This window comes from Miniopterus natalensis, chromosome 11, assembly GCF_054644295.1.
Source record: "Miniopterus natalensis isolate mMinNat1 chromosome 11, mMinNat1.hap1, whole genome shotgun sequence".
NCBI lineage: Eukaryota > Metazoa > Chordata > Mammalia > Chiroptera > Miniopteridae > Miniopterus > Miniopterus natalensis.
In genome coordinates, this window is record NC_142091.1 from 61,730,098 (window position 1) to 61,754,465 (window position 24,368).

General features: G+C 48.3%; 1 protein-coding gene across 1 annotated transcript in view; it reads left to right on the forward strand.

Moving 5' to 3' along the window:
* The window catches only part of LDLRAD3 (low density lipoprotein receptor class A domain containing 3), a 126,411-nt gene that overhangs the window by 41,075 nt on the left and 60,968 nt on the right, over nt 1-24,368 (forward strand). The window contains exon 4 of the mRNA XM_087822277.1: nt 3,916-4,050. Within this exon, the coding sequence (XP_087678403.1) occupies nt 3,916-4,050 (135 nt within the window). The remainder of the gene's footprint in view (nt 1-3,915; nt 4,051-24,368) is intronic.

Below are 24,368 nucleotides of genomic sequence, written 5' to 3' on the forward strand. Positions count from 1 at the left end.
CAAAGTAAAGATAAAAGGAAAGTGAGTGATCCCTGAAACTTATCTGCCAGACTATACTCTTAAAAATTTTTAGTAAAGTCTTTCAAACATACTGAAAAGGAAAAGTAAATGGACTTCTGTGTTCTCAGTACCCTACTTTAATAATGATATTAGCTGTAGTTATTATTCTATTACCAGAACTGTATTAACTGTAGTAATTATATTGTACTGTATATTTGAACGTTGCTAAGAGTATGTAGTTCTTAAAAGTCGTCATCACACAAAAAATTTTGTAACATAATTACCAAAAATGTAATTATGTGTGGTGATGGATGTTAGACTTATTGAGATAATCTGTTTGCAATATATACAAATATCAAATCATTGTGTTGTACACCTGAAACTAATATAATGTTATTTGTCAATTATATCTCAATTAAAAACATATTACCATGTTGCTTTTTTGCCTCAGAGTTTAAAATAACAAGATGCTACCAAATATCATTAGAAGTCAGCAGTATTTCCCTGTCAGGGCCTGCCCGCCTCCCTTCTCTCCAGAGGCATCCACTGCCCTGAACTTAGCCGTATTTCTTCCAATGCAGGCTTTTATTCTTTCAGTATATATTGTTGTATCCTTCAGTAACAAGCAGCGTTCTTTTGCACGGGTAATCTCATGCAAGTGGCACAACACTGTATATATTCTTCCATTACTAGCTTTTCATCCTCACTGTTACATCTGTGAAATTTATTCATCTTGCCTCTGGTTCATTCATTTTTCACTGCTTTTGAGCAAGGATTGGTGAACCATGGCCCCAGGACTAAATTTGGCCTACTACCTGGTTTTGTAAATAAAGTTTTATTGGAACCCAGCCATGTCCTTTGTTTATGGATTTCCTATAGCTGCTTTGCACCACAGTGGAAACGTTGGGTAGTCAAGACAGACAAAGATCGAATGGTTAGCAAGGTCTAAAATATTTGCTGTCTGGCTCTTTGCAGAAAAAGTGAGCCGAGCCCTGCGGTAGAATTTTGATGTGACTGTATAGCACATTGCGTCTGTTCTTCTGTGGGTGAACATTTGGGCCATTTCTAGTTATTTTTAATTGTACAAACAGTGCTTCAGAAGCTCATTTTTGTTTATTCGAGGTTCTCCCTAGAGTGTGTGGCTAGACATGAAGTTACCGGGCTGGAGGGCACGTGCACCTTAAATTTGTCTCCAAGGCGGACCTACCAATTTGCACTCCCACTGGCAGTCTGTGAGACTTCCTCTCCCTCACACCCCTGCCAACAGCCTGGTGTTTTCAGACCTTAAGTTGGGCACCTGATGCGGTTAATGTGGTGCTTCATTACCAGTCAGCATTTTTTCAGGTGGTTGTTGACCATTTGCCGTTGTGGAAGTTGCCTGCTAATAATATTCTTTGCCCACTTCCCTCCGGAGTTGTCTTTTTTCCTTTTCAGTGACTGGCTACTGCTCCTTTTGGTTCTAAGCATCAAAACCCGCCAGCGACTTGGTTTTCAGTCTGGATTCCTCACCAGGGCTGTGTCTTGAGGTCTAGTCAGCCTCAGTTCATCTGGATAGGCATGATCTGTATCTACACATGCACACACATATGTAGTATGTGTGTATGCACATAGGCACACACACATACATGACTTCTTTTTCTTGGGAAGGTGAGTCTAAGGGTGAAGAAAAGTAAGTAGTTGCCAACATTGTCAGCAGGGTTGACCCACACAGCCTTCCCCTTTCGGATGTTCCAAGCAGCGTGCAACGGCCGGGTCTTGGAGCAGTTAGTGTCTTCCTGAGGCTGTCCATTTGAGTGAGCTGGTTGTTGATGACGCTTTGTGTAGACGTGACCCACGATGTGACCCACATGATCCCACAGAAGCTGAAGGCCGCCGTGGTGGGTACGAAGGGTTTGGAGGGCTGCCTTGGACAGAACCCGAATGTGACTTGGGGTTTTGGGTTTCCCCATTTGGGTTTTGGCTGAAGTCAGACCTTGGTTTCAGCTTGATCGCATTGAACCATTCTCTGGCCCGCAGTGATTTAAAGAATTAAAACTCCCATTTCCAGGCCAGGCTACTTTTGTTTGACTTTGCGCTGATCCATTCTCTTCAAAACCGAGAGCGCTGGCTTCCCTCCTGCCTCCGCCGCCTCTGACCTTTGAGTTCAAGCTTTCTGAGCTGAATTGTTAAAAAAATAACTCTGCAGCCCTTTGGGTGTACAGAATCCTGTGAAAATTCACAGTCCCTGCAGCCATGATCTCCGGGTACCTCACCGATAGCTCAGTGGAGCACGGAGAAAGATAGGTGGCAGCTGCCAGCCTGCAGTCGAGGACCCTGAGAGGCGCCGGAGCTGGCACGCCCCTGACCCCGTAGCAGTCTTCTGTGCTGGGCCTGGCTTCCCGCTCTGGTGCTTTTCCCGCAGCGTGTGATTCAGGTGCGGGCTCAGTTCATCGCCCAAGGTCCAGACGACCCCTCTTCATCATCACCACTGTCGCTCCTTCAGAGAGGGCCACACTCCAGGTCCTTCGTCTTCAAAACCGAGAGCACGGGCTGTTATATTTGTGAAATTTATTCACCTCACCTCTGCTTCATTCCTTTTTCACTGCTGTTGAGCAGGGATTGGCAAACCATGGCCCCAGGACCAAATTTGACCTACTACCTGTTTTTGTAAATAAAGTTTTATTGGAACTCCAGTAAATGCAACACTCGGGGCGACCGAAACAGGCATCATTAGGGGAACGATCCCTGAGCCCGTGCCAGGTGTCGGACTCTGCACATTTTCTCACGTGTCGTCTCCGGTGATGCCTAAATTAGTGCTGTGAGCTGCAGGGCCATCTTCCTGGGCCTGGGACCGGCACCTTCATTCAGGGCTCGTGCTTGCTTTAGATTGAAAGGAAAGGCACCGTGCTTGCTTTACGCCCTGCACCTGCCTCCTTGAAATTTTAAATAATTTTTGAACAGTTGGCCCCACGTTTCCCAGTTTGCACTGGGCCCTGAAAATCACGTAGCCAGTCCTGTGCACAGATCAGGGAACCGAGGCTCAGGAGGGGACGTAATTTGCCTGAGATTACACAGCTAATAACTGGCAGAGCTGGGATTGGTGGAATTTCTACGTGACTACTTCATTTATTAAAAATAGAGCTCTGAAGAGCCGCGTTTGAATTGCACTGCAAGGAACAGGGAGTGATTTAAATAGCGCTGTAGAAATACTGATTTTCCATGGAGATTTGCTTACATGTCGTTAAATAGTTTTGTGCTGGCCCCACCCTGGCCAGTTGCCACCTTGCCTTTGAGGGAGGAACTCTCTGTCCTAGAGCGTGCCTGGAATAGGGAGCCAAGCAGACTGACCAAGTGGGTTAATGGACTTCTTTGATTGCAAAGAAGAGGGAGATGACCGAGTACAGTGACCCATAACGATGCCTGAGGAATTGAGATGCTGGTCCGTAGTTAGGGAACCAGAAAGGTCCTGCATCGCTCTGGGTCCAGATCCTGGCATCACTCCCTCCGTGGCAGTTTCCTGGGTCCCCGGCTCAGTTACTCCTGGCTTTGCTTTTCTCTGTGTGTCTCACTTGCTACCAAGCATTCCACTTGCACCTCTCCCAGGACATTCAGGTTTAGCCACTCGGGCTGCTGGCCTGCCTAGAGGTTGACCACTTGGGGCGAGGCAGTGCCCTGTGGCCGAGTTGGCACGGTTATAGGGCGCCAGAGCGGTGACTTGGGCGAAGAAGCTTTAGGTTCGGGACAGTGAATCTCGTCCTGTCCAAGTCACTGCCTGCCTGGTCTCCCAGGACGGGCTCTGATCAAGTCAGCTGTCTTCGAAGATGAGCTAGCTCACCGCTTCCCGGGAAGGACACCCTCTGGGCTAGAGAAGGTTCCGGGGCTTTCCGCGGTGACCTGCTGGCCTCCCTGGTGACCTGCTCTCCTTTCCCTCCACAGCAGCAAACCCTCTGCTCTGCTCCACCGCTCGCTACCACTGTAAGAACGGGCTCTGCATCGACAAGAGCTTCATCTGCGACGGGCAGAATAACTGCCAAGACAACAGCGACGAGGAAAGCTGCGAGAGTTCCCAAGGTAGGAGATGTCCCGGCTCTAAAAAATAACCACAGGGCTTGCCACGGTGACACTGGGAGGGAGAAAATGACCCCGGACCCGCCTCCAGATACACCGTGTTAATGTTTGCACTTGACCTGGCAGCCCGGCACACGTGGCCTTAACTGTAACGCACCATCTATTTCATTTTTCTCATGTGTTAAATACCATACACATATTTTCTCTTCAGAGTTGAAATTTGCCCCTGCTGCGTTGCATCCGGTCGCAGGGCTCTGCTGCGGTTTTTGGAATCGTTGCATTATTGGGGGCCATCGAGGCTGTTTCTTTCCACTGAATTTCTTGCTCAGGATCAGTTCTGCCGGCTGGGACATGTGCATGGTTCATGGCTCCGCCTCTCCATACAGCTGTTTGAAATTATTTTTTGCTTCACGCTGCTGCTCGCATTGTCTGCACGTGTCAGCTTCACTGCGATACCCCAGGCAGCCACTGCTCTTCTGTTTTCTCCATTTTTGCTAATTTAGCAGCCATAGAACGATAGCTCCCCAAATGCTTTAATTTGCATTTCTCTGATTATGAGCAAAGTTAACATTTTCCCCATGTGTTTGTTTACTACTTTGTGTCCCTTTGTGTGAATTTTCTACTCATCTCAGAGCTCTTGGTCTCAGAGCTGTTTTCTGGAAGCCAATGGATGCAATGTGGGGAAGAAAAGGAGCTTTTTAGGGAACCCAGAAGGATGTGGCAGGGTCGTATCTTCTCCTATTAAAACTGACCGGGTACCTTTCTTTACTCATTGACTGTTTTCCTATAAACATGTATTTCCTTCAATGATGAAGAAGAAATGCAAAGATTTAAGAACGTGCATCCGTTTTAAGGCATCCTAAAAAGTGTATATTTCTGGTATAAACTGATACCATCTGTATGCAATCTTTCATTTTTTTACTTAATATTTTATTGCTGTGATTCACCCATATTATTGTTTGTTGGTAGAGTTCATTTTCCTGACTGTGACGCAGTATTCCACAGTTTATAGATTTAATAAAACTGTAGAAAGGAAAGCAAGGTAAAGATGGCTCTAACTCATGTCAGGAGGCAGAGTGGACCGAATCAGCTCCGTGAAGTCAGGTGCAGGTTCTTTCCAAGGTCCTGGCTTTTGTTTTGGTTGGTGGCTCTTACGTTATTAAAATTGAATAAATAGGTCATTCATAGACCACTGGTGAAAATGAGTCCACAAACCAAGGATTACGATTGATCCAAATACATAAGCCCGAGGTCTGGAGATGAAAGATACAATGTGCATCAGCATAGACTTGGCCAAAATGTGTACTGAGAACAGCTCTGGGAGCTGAGCCTGGGGTAGAATTAGCCTCTGATTGTCCTTGGGCCTTCGCTGCACCAGTGGTTCTCAAAGCCTTCCGGCGATTTAAACACGGTAAAGCCTGAAGCCACTGTTCTGCATCGACTTCAGAGGTTTCGAATCTGCCATTTGCCGAGGAATTTCGAACTTCTGCTGGAACGGCAGGGTATTTCTAGCCTTTACACAAAGTCAAGTTTTGATAAACCAAAAGTTATGCCAGTACACCTCCCATGGCCTGTGCCATCCACAGTGATAGACACCAGACACGGGAACAGTGGTCAAGTCAATACCAGCATGGATAGGAGGGACTGAGGAGAATTTCCTGTATTATTTCTTACGTGGTTTCTTATGTGTTTACCAGACTCACTGATGGTGCCCTGAGATGTTCCGCAGAAGGCCTTCTAAAACTTGGAAGTTAGGGAATTTGTCCGGATGGTTTGTTTTAGCAGCACCTCTCCCCACACCCTCCACCCCCATATGCCTATCCCAGCATTTTGCTGAAGCAGATTTGGGCTTACCCTTAAGAAGAACTGTCTCTCTACAGGCTGGTTAAAGTTATTGTCTCTAAACCCAGTTCCCTTTTCTCTGTATATGCTGTACTTTCTTAAAAACACCGGGTGTAGGAAGTCAGTGGTGGACACATGCACCTGAAGCCCAGCATTGGCAGGTACCTTATGTGGAGCCGCCTTCTGTAGCGTCTCAGCTTTGTGCCTGGCATACCCAAACGGCACCCCCTGCCGCCCCGAAAGTGAGCTGTGTTCCCACATACTCTCAGAAAACAAGTCCCATCAGAGCAAGAGTGACAGCTGTTAGTCCCCATCAGTGTGACAGCCTCTGAGCTAGGGGGCTGGCCCGGGCGGAAAGGCGTTGCCATTAGCTACCTGAGAATGGGAAGCGTGCCTTTTTTGCCTCTCAAATCCCACAGTCCTACCCAGTAGCCAAGTGTCTTGCACATAGTGGATTTAATACATACTGCAAACTGGAAAAGATATCTTTGTCGGACATTATGTTATTAAGCTGTGTTTAATTTGCACACTATGTAGTATTACATTGTGTATGTTTTTAAGTTACGTGAGTTTAGAAAATCTACAGTCTATTAAGGTAATCATAATGAGGATTATTATTGTTGCCTATTGGGCTCTCTGTTCTCCTAAAGAATTTCAGAGGCATCTGGCTTGTACAGAATATCGTCTTGAACCACAGAAGGCTGGAGCCCTTGTCATCTTCAAATAGGGGACGTTTATCGAGCCTTACCGTGCACTAGATACTGTGCACCTTCCGTTCGTGAGCTCCTTTAGGCAGAATACATCCCGTCTGCCTCTCCTGGGCTCCCAGTCCCTCAAGATGCATCTTTGCTTTCAATCAATGTGGGAAAAGGAAATTATACTTCATAACATTTACTTGGATGGAGTGGAGAAACCTCGCCCCAGGACGGGAAGTACAGTTCTTGAAGTACTTTCTTCTAGTTGGATGAGAGTATGGAAAAGCGGTGTCTCCACGCTAGCCACACCAGCTTCGTGTGCGCCTCCCTCCCTTTCTCTGCTCACCCCAATTAGTTCCCTGCCTCGTCCTTGGCCTGGAACCCAACAAGGAGCTCTGCCAGGAACTGGAAGCGGGGACAGGACCATGAACGTACCTTTCTTTCTATTCCATGTGGGATGTATTAGAGACCAGAGAGCACTGTGGTGGAATTGAATTTTAATTGGGCTTTGTTGATTGGAAACACAACCTGTTCACCAGATAATTCCCAAAGCAGGGGCCTTGGAGCTGGCTGGCATATGGACCTTCTGTTGCTTAGGAACTCTCCCGGGAGGGGCGCACCTGGGGGTCAGCAGGTGCCACGGTGCCCATGCTGGGTGTGGCCAGCACTGAGCGGGGCCTGAAATATGTTGAATTTAATCCCACTGAACAGTTAGATTCTTTCCAGCTTTGGGTAAATGACTGAATGTGGTAGGCTGTCTTTAACAATTTCCATCTCCTGGGGTTCACACCTGGTATGATCCTAATTCTTTGAATGTGATCTGGACTTTGTGACTAGATTTTTTATTTTTTTTTCATTGTGGCAAAATACACGTAACATAAAATTTACCATCTTAACCATTTTGGAGTGTACAGCTCGGTAGTGTTAAAGTATACTCACATTGTTGCACACCAGTCTCCAGATCTGTTTCATCTTGCAAAACTGAAACTCTACCCACTAAAAAATGCCCCGTCCCTCCTCCCCCCCTCCCCCAGCCCCTGGCAGCCGCTGTTCTACCTCCTGTCTGTGAATTTGACAACTCTAGATATCTCATAGAAGTGGGATCACACAGTATTTGTCTTTTGCTGACAGGCTTATTTTTTACTTAGCAGGTTCATCCACGAGGTAGCATGTGTCGGAACGTTCTTCCTTTTTAATTAAGGCTGAATAACACTCCATTGTGTGCCGGAGCCACACCTTGCCTACCCACTCATCCGTTGATACACGCTCGAGTCGCTCCCATTTGGGGCATCGTGAATAGTGCTGCTGTGACCATGGATGTACAGACTGGGACTTGCTTTTAACAAAGAGACAAAGGTGATGGGATGTCGGTTCCAAGATTAGATTACTCAAGGCTGGCGTCTGTGTTGCTTACTCTCTTTTGCTCATGTGACTGGACGCTGCCCTGTTTTTAGCTGCCCCATGCATAGGCCTGTGTGGCAAAGCCCGGGGAGAGCTCTGACCAATAGCCAGCAAAGAGCTGAGGCCCCCCGGTAGCCACATGGTGAGCTCGCAGCGGCTCCTCCCCTGGGGCAGCCTCAAGCTCTCCGAGGCCCCCGTGGACACCTTGAGCGCAGCCTTGTAAGAGGCCTTGAGCCAGAGCTGAACCGCTCCTGGGTTTCTGACTCATAGAAACTGGGAGATAAAAAGTGTTTAAGCCTCTGAGCTTTGGGGTAGTTTGTTGTGCATCGGTAATAGAAACTAATACACCGAACACCTCTCCTGCGGGCCCCAGCCTGACTGGCTTGGTCCCAGGCGATGGTGAGGTGTCACTTTTGGGAGGACGTCAGACAGGGGGTTTGTGAGGACCGCCGTGACTTTGATCTCTCACTAAATGTCAGGCACCATTCCAAGCATTTACTCACAGAATCCATGTGAGAGGGACCCTCTCACGGAAAAGGAGCCCCATTTTCTAGATGAAGAACTGAGGTGGTTTATGGCTGTGCCGTGTGCACGCAGTGAGTAGGGATCCAGGATGGGATCATGCAGCGTACAAAGTAACGTCCTTCACGGTCCCCCATGGTTCCCCATCCCCCCGCGACACTGCCGTCCGGTCTTCGCTGTCCTGGGAGCAGGAGCACAGGTCCGGCCCTCGGTCCCGTGAGCCCACGGGGGGGGCTGTGTCTGAGGCTGGCGTCGGTCCCTGCTTTTTGTACTCAATTTTCCTCTCAGTGGGAAAGACTAATGATGCCTGTCCCCCTTCCTGCCTCACGAGGAACGCCGGGAAGTTAAGCTCTTCTGCAGAAGCCACCAACCCTGGGAGGGTGAGCGGGGTGTTTTGGCAGCTGGGCTGCAGGTTCTTTACCTTGCCTGCTGTGTTCTGGTGATAACGCCTCGGGAGCATTTGGAAGGCTGGCTGCGGGGTCTGGCGCCTCACCAAACGCTAACAGTGCTAACTGTGTGCTGTTCCTTCTGTAGGAGTGTGTGTGTGTTGGGGGGGCTCACAGCACACCAGGTGCCGCAGCAGAAGTGTGGACAAGGGGATGTGAAACTGCCGAGAGCGGCCAGCGTGCAGAAGCAGAGAGATGGGGGCCTCGGGGACGTGTGGATCGTGGCAGTTGAGAGTGGATTCTCTTGGTGGGGAGAGGTGCTGGCCTGCTTGCCCTTTGGGGTTGGTAGAGCCACTTGGTTAATAGGACGTGCCCCAGCTTGTGTTTCAAGATGTTCATTTTCTGTACTCGGTGTGCAGGCCTCATTAACTGTCTCCACCACAGCCTAGAGCTGGAGTCAGTGAATCAGAACCATGAAGCCCCTTAAAGTCCTGACCAAGTCCAGCAGCCCCTCTCTTCCCAGGCACCTGAGGACATTGCACTTGGGCTTTCACCCTTCGGTCCTGAGGCCCAGATTGAGAGCTGGCATGAGGAGGGAGGGTGGGGGACACAGAGGTGCGGGTTAGAAGATCCAGAATTGAGAGAGAGCCCCGTGCATTTGGAGAATGGAAGCACGAGGCTCCCCTGGGTGGACAGCAAGAGTAATGTGGGAGGAAGCTGGAGTGAGCAGCAGTGGCCTGTGGATTGGGGCCTGGGAAGCCACGGTAAGCATTTTGCACTCTTTCCTACGGGCATGGGAAGTCACGGATGAGACATGTGGAGGTCATAACAGGGCCATGCTTCAGGAGGTATTTGAGCCTCCCATCGCCAAGATTCAGTGATGAATGGGATGAGGGTTGCAAGGATCGGCAGTTTGCGTGACACGGGGACGCTGATTCCGTGGGACTGGAGAGTCCACCCTCTTCCTGCCCAGGTGTGCGTGCTCTCTGCCCTCTGTCCCGGGCTTCCCGCCTGGGAGGCAGTTGGGAGTAAAAGGGGCTGTGTTCTTGGAAGACACCTTTGCTTTCTGTTGGAAGATGAACCCAAGTGACTGAGCAGAGATAATTTCTAGAGAAATCAAGGCGAGCAGTGAGATGGAAAAAGTGCTAGTTTTTAGTTTTTCAAGTATGAACGAGAAAGAGATTTATATATTAAAAAAAAAAATAGTAGTCTGGGTTAGGGGATCCAATAAAAAATATCACAACCTAGCATTTGTTGGGTGGTCAATATTTTCCCCAAAGGTCGTGGCCGCCAAGTGATGTCAAGAGCTTTGTTTGAGGGGCCCTGAAGAATCATCCCCCTGAAAGAATTCATTTGGCTTTACTTAGAGGGCGCCTCTGGAGGGATGCCTTTCCCCCCCGTATTTAATTCGAGAGTTTGAGAGCCCAGCTAGGCTGGGAAAGGCAGAAATGCTGACTTCCTTAGCAGAAACGGGAGATTTGAGAGGTTGATGCTGCTTTTCTGTTCCTGTGGGGTTTCTTCTTAGTAACTGAGTGTTGGCATCACCAAAGCTTCCTTCCCTCCGGCCACTGCCACGGGAAGGGGAGGATTCCTAAAATGTCCCTCATGCAGAAGAAAGGCAGGATTCTCCTCTGAGGCCAGCAATTGCCTCCTGATCTCTCAGCCTTTGTGGTAATCTCCAGAGCTCTTTCTTCATCGCCCCTTTTCCTTGTGCACATCGCCCCTTCTGTCCCCTCTCCTGGCTCCTGGCTCTATCTGTCCCTCTCTCTCTCTGGCATGTGGTAGAGTCCTGCCTGGACCCCCCCGCAGAGTGTGCCTCTTCCTGTTGAGCCAAGTTTCAGGGTGGTGGGACCGAGCGTGGACCTTGCTGTCTGTCTGCAGGTCCGCTCTGCAGGTTTTCCGAGCCACGCGACTGCTGTGCTGCGTGATTACATAGGTAACCTTTATCCGTCCAGTGCGTGGACGCCTGTGGCCTCAGCTCCCCACATCGTTCCCAGCACCTTTCTTCTCTTGACTCTTCCTCATATTCATTCAAACTCCAGTTATTTGTAGAGTGCATGCTGTGGCCCGGCCCCACCCAGGTTCTGGAAGAAATACAAAGCGAGCTCAGATCAAAGTTGCTCACAGTCTGCAAGGGAGAAACATAATGCCCTGCAGATAATGACCCTAAAGTATGATAAATGCTGTTATAGAGGAGACAGGAGGACATAAGGGGCAGCGAGGAAGGACTGTTTTTCCCGGGAGGGTATGGCAAAGACTTCGGAGAAATGAAATCTCTGCCCAGTCTTTAAGGATAAACAAAAATGGACCCATAAACAAGCATGAGGCTGGGCATCGAGCCAGAGGAAGTAGCATATTCAAAGACAGAGATTCCTTATGGCTGGAGCGAAGTGTTGGGAGTGGGCCAAGTACAGGGACATGGAGCTGCCAGGGTGCGTGAGGCTGGCTTATGGACGCCCCCTCCCTGCACCCTTCAACTGGAAGGTGGTGCCGGAGAAGAAATGAGATGCGAAAGCCTGGAGAAGGGATTCACAGGAGGGGCTGATCATCGTGGCACACAGTGAGAATTCTGATTCTCCATGGCTCTCATTGAGCTCTGCTCTCCCATGGGCAGGGAAAGTCTAATTGAGACTTGGGGATACCGTACAGGAGGCTGGGGAATAATAGACTCTGAGTTCTCTGGCGTGAGAGTTGTTTGGGAGGGTAGATGACTATGGGCCAGATATTCCCAACCTCCCACCCTTGACTAGTGGCTTGAGAATCTTTCTTGGGTTATGCAATCCAGTAATGATAGTTCTTTTTTTTGGACCCAGTCTGGCTCCCTGAGAGCTCTGAGGCCTGGGAAAAGTGGAAATGTGCTCTAGTGTTGCAGATATCTTGCCACAGCCCCCAAATGCCCCAGGCACCTACTTTTCATTCCCTCGTCTCTCTGGAAACGCATTCTGGTTAACCTTTGGTTCTGGAAAGCCACAGAATGACACGTTCTCCTCTGTGAATTCTCTTCCCTGAGATCTGTGCCCTCTGTAAAGTGTGCGCGGCTCCAGTTTGCATCGGTAGGTCAGCATTTACTGAAGGTCTCCTTTTGCAGAGCACACTGCTAGGTGCTACGTGGCATCAAGAGAATTCCTAGGAGCTGCTCCATTCTCTGGTAGCTAGTTCAGCTGGAGAGGAAGACCAGGAGTACACCGTCACCCTTTGACCAGCTCTGTAAACTTGAAAAATGTTGCATCAAGTCTTGCATTTGAAAGTATACATTAATGCGCCCAGTATTCCGGGTGCCAAGGTATGTCAGATGTGTGCTATTAGCTGCCCCACCCTCAGCTCCCTTTGGAAAAGCCAGCCCTCTAGCCTCCAAGACAGTAATCAGGCGTCTCAGGTGTCTCAGTGTTACCTTCCCCGGGTGTGAATTATAGAAACTGTCTTCTCGGGGGTTAATAACGGGTGAATCTCATATTTGCCTTTGTTCATTCAACATATAGTGTTACAGTGGAGATTGAGGCCCAGAGAAGCGATGTGACACTTGGAGTGCGTCATCGAATGAGAGGCCCCTATATGATGTGGCTCTCCCCATTTCTGAGAAACAGCAGCAGATCAACAGCATCAGGTGTAAATCTTGATTAGTTCGGAGGAAATCACGTTGATTATTTCTCAGGCAGGACGAAGCTTTGCCTTTCGACTGTAAGACCTTTAGAGCAAAAGTTGTGAGGTGGGATCTGGAAGAAAAGGAAGAAAAGATGTGGTGTCGCCGCTCACCCATTCTGGACAATCATATACGGAGACGTTTGCAAAAGGCGAGTCGCCCCAGACTAATTTATGGTGTGTTTTCTATTAGAATTGCAAAAGAGGGTGTTAGAATATGGCTTCACGTGTACTTAATGCATGCTGTATTTAAATCGGGGATGTGCACTGAAACGTGAAGCAGACAGTTCAAGGAGCTGCACTGATTTGCCGGATTCTGAACTAATCTTGATTCTGTTATTGTCTTTTTCTGTTTCCATCCTTGTTTCCTTATTGTTTTTCATTAAAAGTAATTTAAATCAGAATCCACCGTGGATTTTCAGAATCAGCCAGCTGGAGGGGACCTGAAGCTCGCAGCTCTCCGGCTGGACTGGAGCTGACTTGTTAGCTGCCCCGGTCCCTGGCTCCTGCTCAGCCTGACACTGTGACGAGGAGGCGTGGTGGCCGCTGCTGCAGCAGGCTCCGTGGGACCGAGGCTCATGTGGGCTCTGTCGCTTCGTGGGCAGTGTCAGCATTAGTGGAAATGCCTTAGATGGCGGCCGTTCTCTGCTTGGTCGACCCTTCGGCTCTCAATCTGGCAGTAAAATTCAGAGATGATGTTGTAAGATGTTTATATCCTCTGCGAAAAGATCTGGAAAATGGAAATGAGTGTGATCAGGGTTCTGTGGAGACAGGAGTGATTAAAGGCCAGCGACAGGGAGTGTTTGGCATTTACCCTGGAGAGTATCTGGTTACAATGATACCTAACCAGCAGAGGTTGGGGGAGAGAGGGGGCCGTGGGAATTGTTGATGGTGAGTTTCAGAATGATGGGGCGGGGGGAGGAGACATGGTTGGTATTTAATAGATGGGGGTCAGGGAAACTTAATGCCCTTCATCGAGGGGGACAGTCTCACAAAGCAAAGCATTGTGTCCCGCCACCTCCTCTCCCCCTGTAAATACCAGTAGCTCTCTGCTTGAGAAACATTAGACTAACTGTTTCACTTTATAAAGAGAAAATGGAAATGGAGGCCCAGAAGAGTGATGTGATTTGTCTAGGGTCACACAGCATGAAAATGGCAAGACTGGACAGGAACCTGTTTCTTTGGACCCTGAGACTCAGGTCTTTTCCCATTGTGCTCCTCGTTAAGGAGGCAAAAAGAACTTAAGACTGAGTAACTAAAAGGGGGGAATCTGCAAAGTTCTGAAACATTATACACTGTGCCATTCAGCACATACGAATCTCCAAGCAACAGAAGCAACAAAAAGTAAAATAAGAGTATGTGTCTAGAACACGTGACTTTCTGCCAGTTGGAGGATCTACCCTGAACCCTGTATTCAGCTTGGGAGTCCTGAGTATCACCATAGGAGGCGTCAGTCACAAGTATATTGGTTGGTTTGGATTTTTTAAAAAACAGTTTATTGAAATATAACATATACCACGCAAGTCACCCATTTAAAGAGTACAATTCAGTGTTTTTTAATCTATTCACACAGTTGGACCACTGACTAATTTTAGGACATTTTCATCACTCCAGAAAGAAACCCTGAACCCATGAGTAGTCATTCCCCTCTAGCCCCACTCACTCCTCCCTCCACCCCATTTTCTATCTCTATAAATTTGCCTATTCTAGACATTTCATATAAATAGAATCCTATAGTACATGCTCTCTATGACTGGCTTGTTTCACTTAGCATAATGTTATCAAGGTTCATCTATGCCATAGCAGGTATCAGTAATTCGTTTCTTTTTATTGCTGAATAAATACTCTCTTATAGGGTAAACCACATTTTATTTAACTCTGCAGTAGTTAATGGCTTTTTGGATTATTTTAAGTTTTTGGGTATTATAAACAATGTTGCTGTGAACATTTGTGTGCAAGTTTTATGTGGACCTATATTTTCATTTCTTTGGGTGTATACATAGGATCTGAATTGCTGAGTCATATTGGTAACTCTGTGTTTAATCCTTTGAGGAAGTGCCAGTTTTCCAAAGTGGCTGTCCCGTTTTACATTCCCACCAGCAAGATTCTAATATCTGTACATATTCACCAACACATTATTATTATTATCATTGCCATCCTTGCGGTGTGAAATAGTACCACATTGTGGTTTTGACTTGCATTTTCCTAATGACTAATGGTGAACAACTTTTCATGTGCTTATTGGCTGTTTGTATATCTTACTTAGAGAAATGTCTATTCAAGTCCTTTGCCATTTTAAAGTTGGGTTATTTGTCTTTTTATTGTTGAATTGTAAGGGTTTTTTATATATTTGTCAAACAAGTCCTTTATCACATATGATTTGCAAACATTATCTCCTGTTCTGTGAGTAATCTTTTCACTTTCTTGACTTTCATTTGCAGCACAAAAGTTTTTCATCTTGATGAAGTCCAATTCATCTATTTTTTTCTTTTGTTGTTTGTGCTTTTGGTATCATATCTAATCGTTGCCTAATCCAAGGTATCAAAGATTACTTCTTTGTGTGTTTTCTAAGAGTTTTATAGTTTTGGCTCTTACATCCTGGTCTGTGATGCATTTTGAGTTCATTTTTATGGATGGTGTGAGTTAGTAGTCCAACTTCATTCCCTTGCGTGTGGACATCCAGTTATCCAGCCCCTTTTGTTGAAAAGGTCATTCTTTCCCCCACTGAATTGTCTTGGCTCCCTTGTCTGCTATGTTTTTAATAAATTCACTAGCTAGACTCCTTCAACTATATTTCTCGTCTGGGGACAAATTCACAAGTAGTGTGTGGCAGTCCTTGCCTTCTAGGGATTTATATTCCTTTAGGAAGAGCTGATAAACGTGAAAGAAGACAGAGCTGTGTGATGATATAGGGAACATTTTTTAAAAAGTGGTCAGTTCCCTTCCTTGTTGGATGATTTCATAATACCATGTCCCTCTCCTCATAAATCCAGTGGCAATTTCCTTCGCCAGAATAATAATGCATTTTACTTCACAGGTAGTGGTCGTTGTAGCTGGAGTTGTATTAAGTGGAAACTGTCATTTGTGTGTTAACTGTGTGCCAGGGACTTCTCTGAGCACTTTGCACACATCATTCATTCAAACCTTGTGAGAACCCACGAGGAAATGACTATTTCCACATTTTATCAATGAAGAGAGTGAGGTCCAGAGAGGTTAGTTCATTTGTTCTGGGTCACTCAGCTGACAGGTGAAAGGGGCGGGATTTGAACCCAGCACCCCAGCCCCAGACACCGGTCCACACTTTCAGCATTTTAACCATCAGGCTGAACTGCCTCCTCTCCCATTCACAGTTCTATGCTCAGCACCCAGTACATAGTTGGCACTCAGCTCTGCACAACTGGATGAAATGAATTAATGACTAAAGGATTAATCCAGACAGAACAGCAGTGGCCAAGGAAGGAGGATTGATTTATGGGGGAAAATTTAGAGGAACGATATCCAGAGATAGGGTTTGCCTAAGTGAGAGTGATGACTGAAGCCAGAAGGTGCCCTGGGGGAGAGGAACCGGGAACAGAGGAGCAGAGGGGAGGAGGAGTGATGGGGTGTTGGAGTGCAGAGTCCAGGCTGGAATATAAATGAGGAATCACAGCTTCCACGGCAGCCTGTGGAACGGTCTGTGTAAGAAAAGCATGGAAATGCCATCAGGTAAGATAGACTGCCCAGAGCACCCGACCCCATCATTTGAAGGGTGCTGGCTGGGGGAGGTGGGTGCGGAGCAGGCCAGCGAGCGCTCACCTTGGATCCAGCAAGACGCTGATGGCTCTGAGAAGATGGTGCAGCAGTGTACCCGGTTATGATCATTCTGGTAAATACTGCTTGTCCTGAAGGCAGGAGCGGCCGTATCTCAAAAGAGAGGCGTTCGCCAAAGTGCTCAGGCAGGCCGAGCAGGGTTTGTAAGGGATGAAAGCTTGATGGTCTATCTGAGGTGACTGATGCTAGGAAGCTTTATCCCGTTTGCGTTTCTCGCAGGATTTAAGCCAGAAGGTCGCCTCCAGCTGGGGGGGCTGAGGCTGTGCCAGTGCAAGAGTGTGGGCAAAGCTATGTGACCGTCTTCCTTGCAAATGCAGTGCCTACTGCCTGCAACAGTCGTTAATAAAATTGCGCCCTTGCTGTGTGCCAGGCACCAGTCCTTAGCATTGTACTCACTATCGGAATTGGTTAAGGAAGTTTCTCCTTTTATTATGATCCCTATTTCACGGGGGCGGAAAATGAGGGTAGGAAGATTCTAAGTCTTTCATGAGGTCATCGTGATGGTTGATTTTATGTGTCCCCTTGGCTGGGCTAACGAATGACCAGGGAGCTGGTAAAACATTTCTGGGTGTGTCTGTGAGGGTGTTTCCAAAAGAGATTAGTGCAGTTGAAAGACTGAGTGAAGCAGATGGCCTTCCCCAGTCCACTGAGGGCGAGGGAGGGGTCAAACTCACTCTCTCTGCTTGAGCTGGAACATCCTTCTGCCCTTGGACTTCTGTCCGTCCGTCCGTCCGTCCATCCACCCATCCATTCATCCATCCACCCATCCACCCATCTATCCGGTCTCCTCTTGATTCTGTTTCTGTAGAGAACCCTGACTGTACAGTTATCCAGAAAGTGGCAGAATCAGAATTCGAACCCACACTCTGTGACCTCCCAGGCAGAGCCTTAACGACTACATTCTTAAGACACAAGCCCTGCCCCCTAGGACCTTACAGTTTGGTTTGGGTGAGCAAGTGAACAAACAAAAAATGACAAGTTAGAGCTGTGTCGTGTGCCTGAGAGCCAGCGAGGGGATCTAGATGAACTGCTTGAGATGCCGTCCAGGATGGAGCTGTGGTAGAGGCTCAGTGGGGCGGGGGGGGGGGGGGGGGGATGGAAAGGCTTACTCTGTACACTTGAGGGTCAAGGACTGATGAAGCAACCTCTCCAAGACTCGGTTTTCTCCTCTGAAGCATGGGGACTAGACCCATTTCATTGATTGGAACTAGCAAATGAAATAGTGTTGGTAAGAGCTTAGCGCAGGGCTTGGCACCCAGTAGGCACTCGGTAGATAGTGCTGTAGCTCATTCATCGACACCGTGGTGATTGCCGTAATTGTTATTAAGCAGGCACTGTCTTAGGTGTGGAGACCAAGAGGAGTAAGACCCCGCCCCAGGCCTTGAGGAGCTCGGCCCATTCCCACACTGCTTGCTTGCTTTCCTGTGCACTCTCTACTCCCTGATGGGAAGGACTCGAGCAGGTGCTGTCAGATGAGTAAGTCATCGCGAGTATTTGTAATGTCATGCGGCACATGCATCATGAGAAGGGTATCCAGTCTCGTTTGGGAGAGTCCCGCTGATCTAGGTCAGGCTTGGCTCCATTCTGCAGATTGGATTCAGGTGGGTCCTACCTGTTTCTCTTTTGTTCTGGGAGAAATGGGCTGCCCAGGGCATGTTTTCCTCTTGGCAGTGTCAGACATGCAAAAGCCCCACACCCAGCTGCACAATCATATTTTAAGCCTGTACCTGTGACCCATGCTAAGGTCCTGTTGGCTGGGGCAGGTCACATGGCCAAGCCCAAGGTCAATGAGCGGGAAATATAGGCTGCCCCCAGTGACAGTAAGTGCAGAATTGCACGGCAAGGGCATGGGTGCAGGAAAGGTGAAGAACCAGGAGCAGCAGTGTATTCACACTGAGCTCGGAGGGGAGCTAGGCTCCAGCCGCAAGGCTGCCCTTGGCCTGGCGGATGCCTTATTTTCCGGGAGACTTCCCCTTCCCTGGCACAGCACCTCTGCCCACCCCTTGATTTCTGTGCCAACCACCCAAACCCCTAAAGGCCTGCTGTGGTCACACAGCCGAACTCTGGCTCCAGCCAGCCCTGCCTTTGATTGAGTCTGCCTCTGACTCATTATTTACAGAGACTGTAAAATAGAGCTTAACTCAAAATTACCGTAAGTCAGCTCATCCGAGTGAGGCCGGTAGGCAGCTGGACCTTCACAGTTGAAAGCAGACTGAGTAAAAGGGGGAGGGAGAAAAATGAAGAGCTGCAAATAAAATGTCAGGGGATGCTTCATTATGGGAAGGTTGTGCGCCCGCCTGCTTAATTGTCTAAGCGGCTGATGGCAACAGCTGGCAGCGAAGCCAGTCTCACTTCTACTTACGTGTTTACCTGGTGCCTGTCACCGTAATGGCCACGAGCAGTATTGACTCCAAATTAATTTTGCCTCGTTCCTTCTCTTCCTTGGCTGTGCTTTTATCACTTCTTAGTCCAGCACCGCAATAGGAAACCTGTTTACTACATGGCAAAGACTTGGCGTTTCGAGAGGCAGAGTCCACCAAATAACACAGAAACAGCTCTTATTAGGTGCCCTTCGCTAGCCTAGGTGCTTTTTACACGTGTATGTGACTCTTCTAATCCTCACAACCATCATATAAGGTAGGTAGTATTATGCCTGTTTTGCAGATGAGGGTAGTTACAAGTTATGACCAGAGAGGTTAAGTAACCTGAAAAAAGTCACACAGCTTGGAGATTTACTTAACCTTGATTGGCTTTTGATTGGCCTCTGCAAGGTGGTACTTTGGGCGTTCTTTGTGCTCGGAGTGAAGTCCAAACTCTTTACCAAAGACCGCACGCCTTATACCTTCCAGCTCCCAGCTGGTCTCTGTCCACATCTCCTGACACTCTCCTCGTCCACCTGGCCCAAGCCGCACCGGCCTCCTTTCCATTTCTTAGACATGCCCTTCGTTCACAGAGTCTAGTTTGGAGGGTCTGGCCCTGTTTTCAGCTCTCGCCTTCGCCTCTCATCTCTGAGACTTTCAGCAGGACGCTTTAGCATCCCCACTGCTCTCCGTCCCTTTCCCCCGCTGGCCACTGCTGCTTGCTCCGCCCACCGCCTCTGCTGGCTTCCCAGGGGCTCAGCAGCACCCTTTGGTTCCTGGACATGGGCCTGCCACCCTTGGCATCTTTACTGTCTCCAGTCCTGTACCCAGTTCCCAAATCAAGACTCCATGCACTGAGAGCAGGATTTCCTTTATCCCGGTGTAATGGCTCATCCCACCTAGAATGCTCAGCTCTCTTATTCAAGAGAATAAGTTATTACCCTGCCAGCCTCACCTCAGCCACTCCCCGCCGTCAGAGAAGCGAGGGAGGCCTGACCCTTGGAGTGGTCAGGGGCCGGAGGCTGGTCCCCAGAAGAAGCCAGCTGGCTGTTGGCTGTGGCTTTGGGGCAAGGCAGTCTGGTGCCCGGGTCAGCCCCTGGGCTGTCAGCCTCATTCAGGTTTTCTGGTGGAAGCTCGTTAACATGTCCAATCCTGGGATGCTGTTCGGTCCATGTTGCCCTTTGGTTTTTCATCTCCAGGAACTGCAGCATCCCTGCTGTGATGTGGCACTTCTGTGTCTTTAACTTCCTTTTGAATTAGTTGGAAGGAAGAAAGAACTCCATAAAGTTATGAGCTGCAGAGAACCTGTGTTGTAAGACCAGTGGGTGCCTTGAATGGCTAAGTAATTTGAACTCGAGGAACCACCCAGTGTGAAAGCCACTGCCAAGTGAGTGGATCCTGTGTGCTCCATTCGGCCTGCAGGTAGTCACAGAATGTGAGCAGTGGTCATCCCTGGGGTGGGTCATTGGAGACTCGGGTCTAGTTTTAGGCATTTTCCATTTTTTTTTGCATCAAGGACAAAGAGAGACATACACAATACTCCTGAAAACTTGATCTTGTGTTCTTAATAAAGAAGACTGGGAAAGTGACTATTATAAGCTAAGTATACAGGTTTTAAAGACTATCTTTATTTTATTGTTTACTTATATTAAGGAAAAAACCCTGCAGGTTTACACTGGAGTTAGGGATTGGCTGCATGGGGGCTTGAAAGAATATCAGTTATGAATAGTTTATTGTTAAAGTTAGAATCAGAAAATAAAAACAGTACTAGAGAGGAAAGGGTTTTCCCACTTACGTGTTTGAACTTATTTATTAGAGGCTCTGTAAGGCTCCTTAATAGCTCTGGGCCTTAGTTTTCCCATCTATAAAATGGTTTAAAATAGTACCAGCCCTTAAGTTTGCTCTTAGAGTGAATTGGTGTCTGTGAGAATCTTAGGACAGGACTGGAACACAGCAGTCACTCAGTAACTGTCTGCTGCTGCTGGGTTGCCCTTGTTGTGACAGTTAGCTTTGAACTCCATATCAGAAGTAGCCACGATAGTGAAGTTACAGCAGTAAATTAGGGAACGTAGGGCTCTGACTGCATCTGAGCCGCTGTGCTCAGTTTTTTATTTAGGTGCATTTATTAGCTCTTCATATCTAATCTGTACCATTTGTTTTGTTACTATCTTCATATTATAGATTAGGATGCAGAGGTTCAGAGGGGTTGAGTAACCTACCCAAGGTCACACAGCTTGTAAGAATTTGACCCTGATTCCAGAGCTTGAGCTCTGAATGAGTACGTTTCGTTACCTTGCTGTCTTGGGTTCTCCTGAGTGCCCGAGATAGGCAGTTGCCTTCGTTTGCCATGGCATGCCCCCCGTGGGCCGCAAGTCCCCGAGTGTTTTAATGTCTTTACAAAGGGATATGCTGAGAATTTCTCCAACTGAATCCCCAAAGCAGAGACTTAGCCCCATCGTGGTGGATATACGTTGGGAGAGGCAGAGGCCACCCACACCCACTGATCCGAGGCATCAGGCAGCAGGAGGCTGGTAACTTAAAGGCTACATGTTGATGGCGGAGGGTTTACAGAAATGGAAGCAATTATACAGCTTGCAGTTAAACTCGGAGTGGGGATTGAAAGCTGAATAATTAATGTCCAGTTTGTTGGTAGTTCAGTGTCCGGGCAAGCAGCTCGACAGCAAGCGTATAAATCCTCGCCCCACAGGGACCTGACCCAGAGAGAGGGGCGCCTCTGTCTCCTCTTGACTGGAGAATGTTGGCGCATCTCACGTTTACCTGCAGCTCCCGCTGCCTGGTTCTGTGCTGGGAGCTTCGACAAACCGGGATCACTCAACTGGCAGGTGCACGGGCGCTCCCCTGGGCTCTCGGATGGAGATGCCAGAGGGCTCTGATGAAGGGCCAGAGGAGCCCATGGCCATGGAATTGGACTTAATCCCAGAGCAGGGGAGCCCAAAGGGGACGGGTTCAAGGTCAGATTTGCCTTAGAAAAACCACTCTGTGTGCAGGGCGGAGCAGCGACAGAGGCAGTGCCACCTTACCCAGATGAAGCCAACGTGACTCGCAGGGTGTGGCCTCAGGCACCAGTGTTGTCCTCTAAGCCAGGGACGTATCCAGGGCTCCTCTTCAGGTCCCTCCAGCTCCCCTGTCGTTCTGAATGTTTAGCAGGAGTCTGAGCTCCTGCTCAGTGCCAGCTACTCTGCTGGGTCCTTCACAGATTAACCCCTGTGATCCTCACAGCATCTAGCTCGGGAACCGTCCTCGTTTTGCAGTGGTACAAACCGAGGCTAGAGACTCACTCGGTTCACTGTTCTAGAAGATGTCAGAGCTGAGTCCAAGCCCAGTGCCCAGACCGCTTTCCCTTTCGTGGCCTGGCTCTCCCGCTCTCAGATGCCAGGAGCCTCGTACTCACCTGGCTCCCTCTGGAATCACAGCTGAGCCTGGCAGGTCTCAGCCTGCTGGAATGGTGGAAAGCAAAGGGCAGCTTTTCCCACATTAGCGTGAGGGACCTACGAGGCTCTCTGAGCGATTCCTGCCTCCTCCCAACCCTCGTCCCACTGCCACTAATCCACGTTACAAGGTGGTCTCTTTCCTTTCAACACAAGTGAATTACCAAGTGAGAATGGAAGCAGCAGCGGACGCCTCAGAGAGCTGGTCCAGGGCTCAGGACCTTTCTCTGCACGAGAACAACTCGCTTCAGAGCCTTCTCAAAGGTGGCAAAGTTGGCATTTACAAAAGGTGAGATTTTCATCACGTACAGAGGTGTGAGCTGTCTGGCAGTGTCCTGGAGCCAGCCACTTTGTAAAATAACGACTTTTTTTAGTTTCTTTGGAGCTGGAGGGATTATAGCAAAGCCAGAGATAGTCCCTGACTGCATTTTAATGAATGGAAATGCTGCCGCTATTATTAGGGATGGTTTGCTCTTCTTTTTAGGATTTTTTTTTCCATTGTGGTGAAATATACATCACATTAAATTTACCATCTTGACTTTTTAAATGTGCAGTTTGTAGTGCTAAGTATATTCGCATCGTTGTGACAATTCGCCTTTGAAATCCAGAAAAGAAAGCCTGAGTATATTTCATCCAGAGGTAGAAACAAGCACATAACATTACGTCCTCGACTGCTCCTGAGGTCTGGGTGGTTTATTAAGTTTGCACCGTCAGTCACGTGTCTTGCCTCACTGAGCCATCTGGGGAATGGGGTGGGATGGGGGAGGGCTGAGGAAGCCCAGGTGTCTGGCACCTTTGTTTCGAGCATGTTCTAGTGCCATCTAGTGTCCGAGGGGCCTCGTGCCAGCCGGGTAAGGCTGTAGATTTCCTCTGCTTCAGGCCGGGCTCTGTAAGCCCAAATAGCTTTAAAAGAGCACCCAGGAGATACTTGTCTTTTTAGATCAGCTACTTTTTTTCTGGCTCTGATCTCTTGGAAACTTGCAACTGAATCCGTTTCGTTAACAGTCAGAACAATTTGTTTCTTTGAAGCTCAGACAGGGTGAGATTAGCATGAGCCCAATATTAAGCTATTAAGCGTCAATTTGGTGAACCTATTTATAAAGGGGAGCCGGAGACAGAAAATAAGGGAGGCCGCATTGAGGGGCTCCTTTGCCAAGTCCTCTCTCTCTCTCACTGGAAAAAGTGACTCAAATCATCAGTTTTTATGTAAGAGGAAAAAAAAAACTGGGAGTGTATACATGCTGCCTTGATGACGTGTGGTTCTCCTAATAGTAGTAGGAAGACAATAATGCGGGATAGCGAAACCTACGTCATGCCATGTGCCCAACACTGTTCTAAGCACTTTACCGTTTAAACTATTTCATTCTCACAATAACCCAAACGGAATAGTTGTTAATATTTGCCCATTTCATTAATGAGGAAACTGAGGCACGTAATGTGGCCAAAATCACAAAGCCACAGTCAGTGTGTTGTGATAGTGAAATTTCTGAGGACTTAGAAACACTGGGTTTTGGTTAGGGTTCCAGGTGATGGAGTGTTTCCCTCGCCGCCCTTTGGTGCTCAGCTGGTCTCTGGCGGTGGCTGCTGGCTCTCCCCTCCGCGTGTCCCTGCTAGGCCAGGGCACCTCCCAGCTCCATGCCCAGAGGGCCCAGGTAGAGCATGTTGATCACATGGAGCCGTTTAAGGCTGTTTGGTGTTTTGGGCATATTTGTTTTAAGGAATTTCACAAGGCTGTGATGTTTCCTCTCTCATGCCTCACTTCCTCTGTCTGGGGAGTAATAAAAGGAGTTTCCATCGGGTGCTGTTTTCGGGGAGGCACACGAGGTAATGACTGTGATGGCACGTGGTCCAGTGTCTGGCACATAGTGTGTCCCCATTACATCTTACCTTTGTGTACTTTTGATCTGCAAAGGCAGTTATTTTAGCTCTGCATCCATGTGCTCTGGCATCTCCTGCTGTCGGGATAAGTCCGCCCAGTCACCGGAGAGGACTGTGTCCATCTTCTATTCTGGAGGGCAGATTAGTTCTTAAATGTCTCTTCTGGGCGGAAGGACTGGAATCCGGGAAAGTTGGCTTTATCACGTCTTCCTCTCTTTCAGATCCCCGTACACCTGTATGCATGCATATGGGTAACATGGACGTGCACACATACACAGACATACATGTGTATCTGTATGCTTGCATTTGCACATACGTATATGTATGACGAATACACAG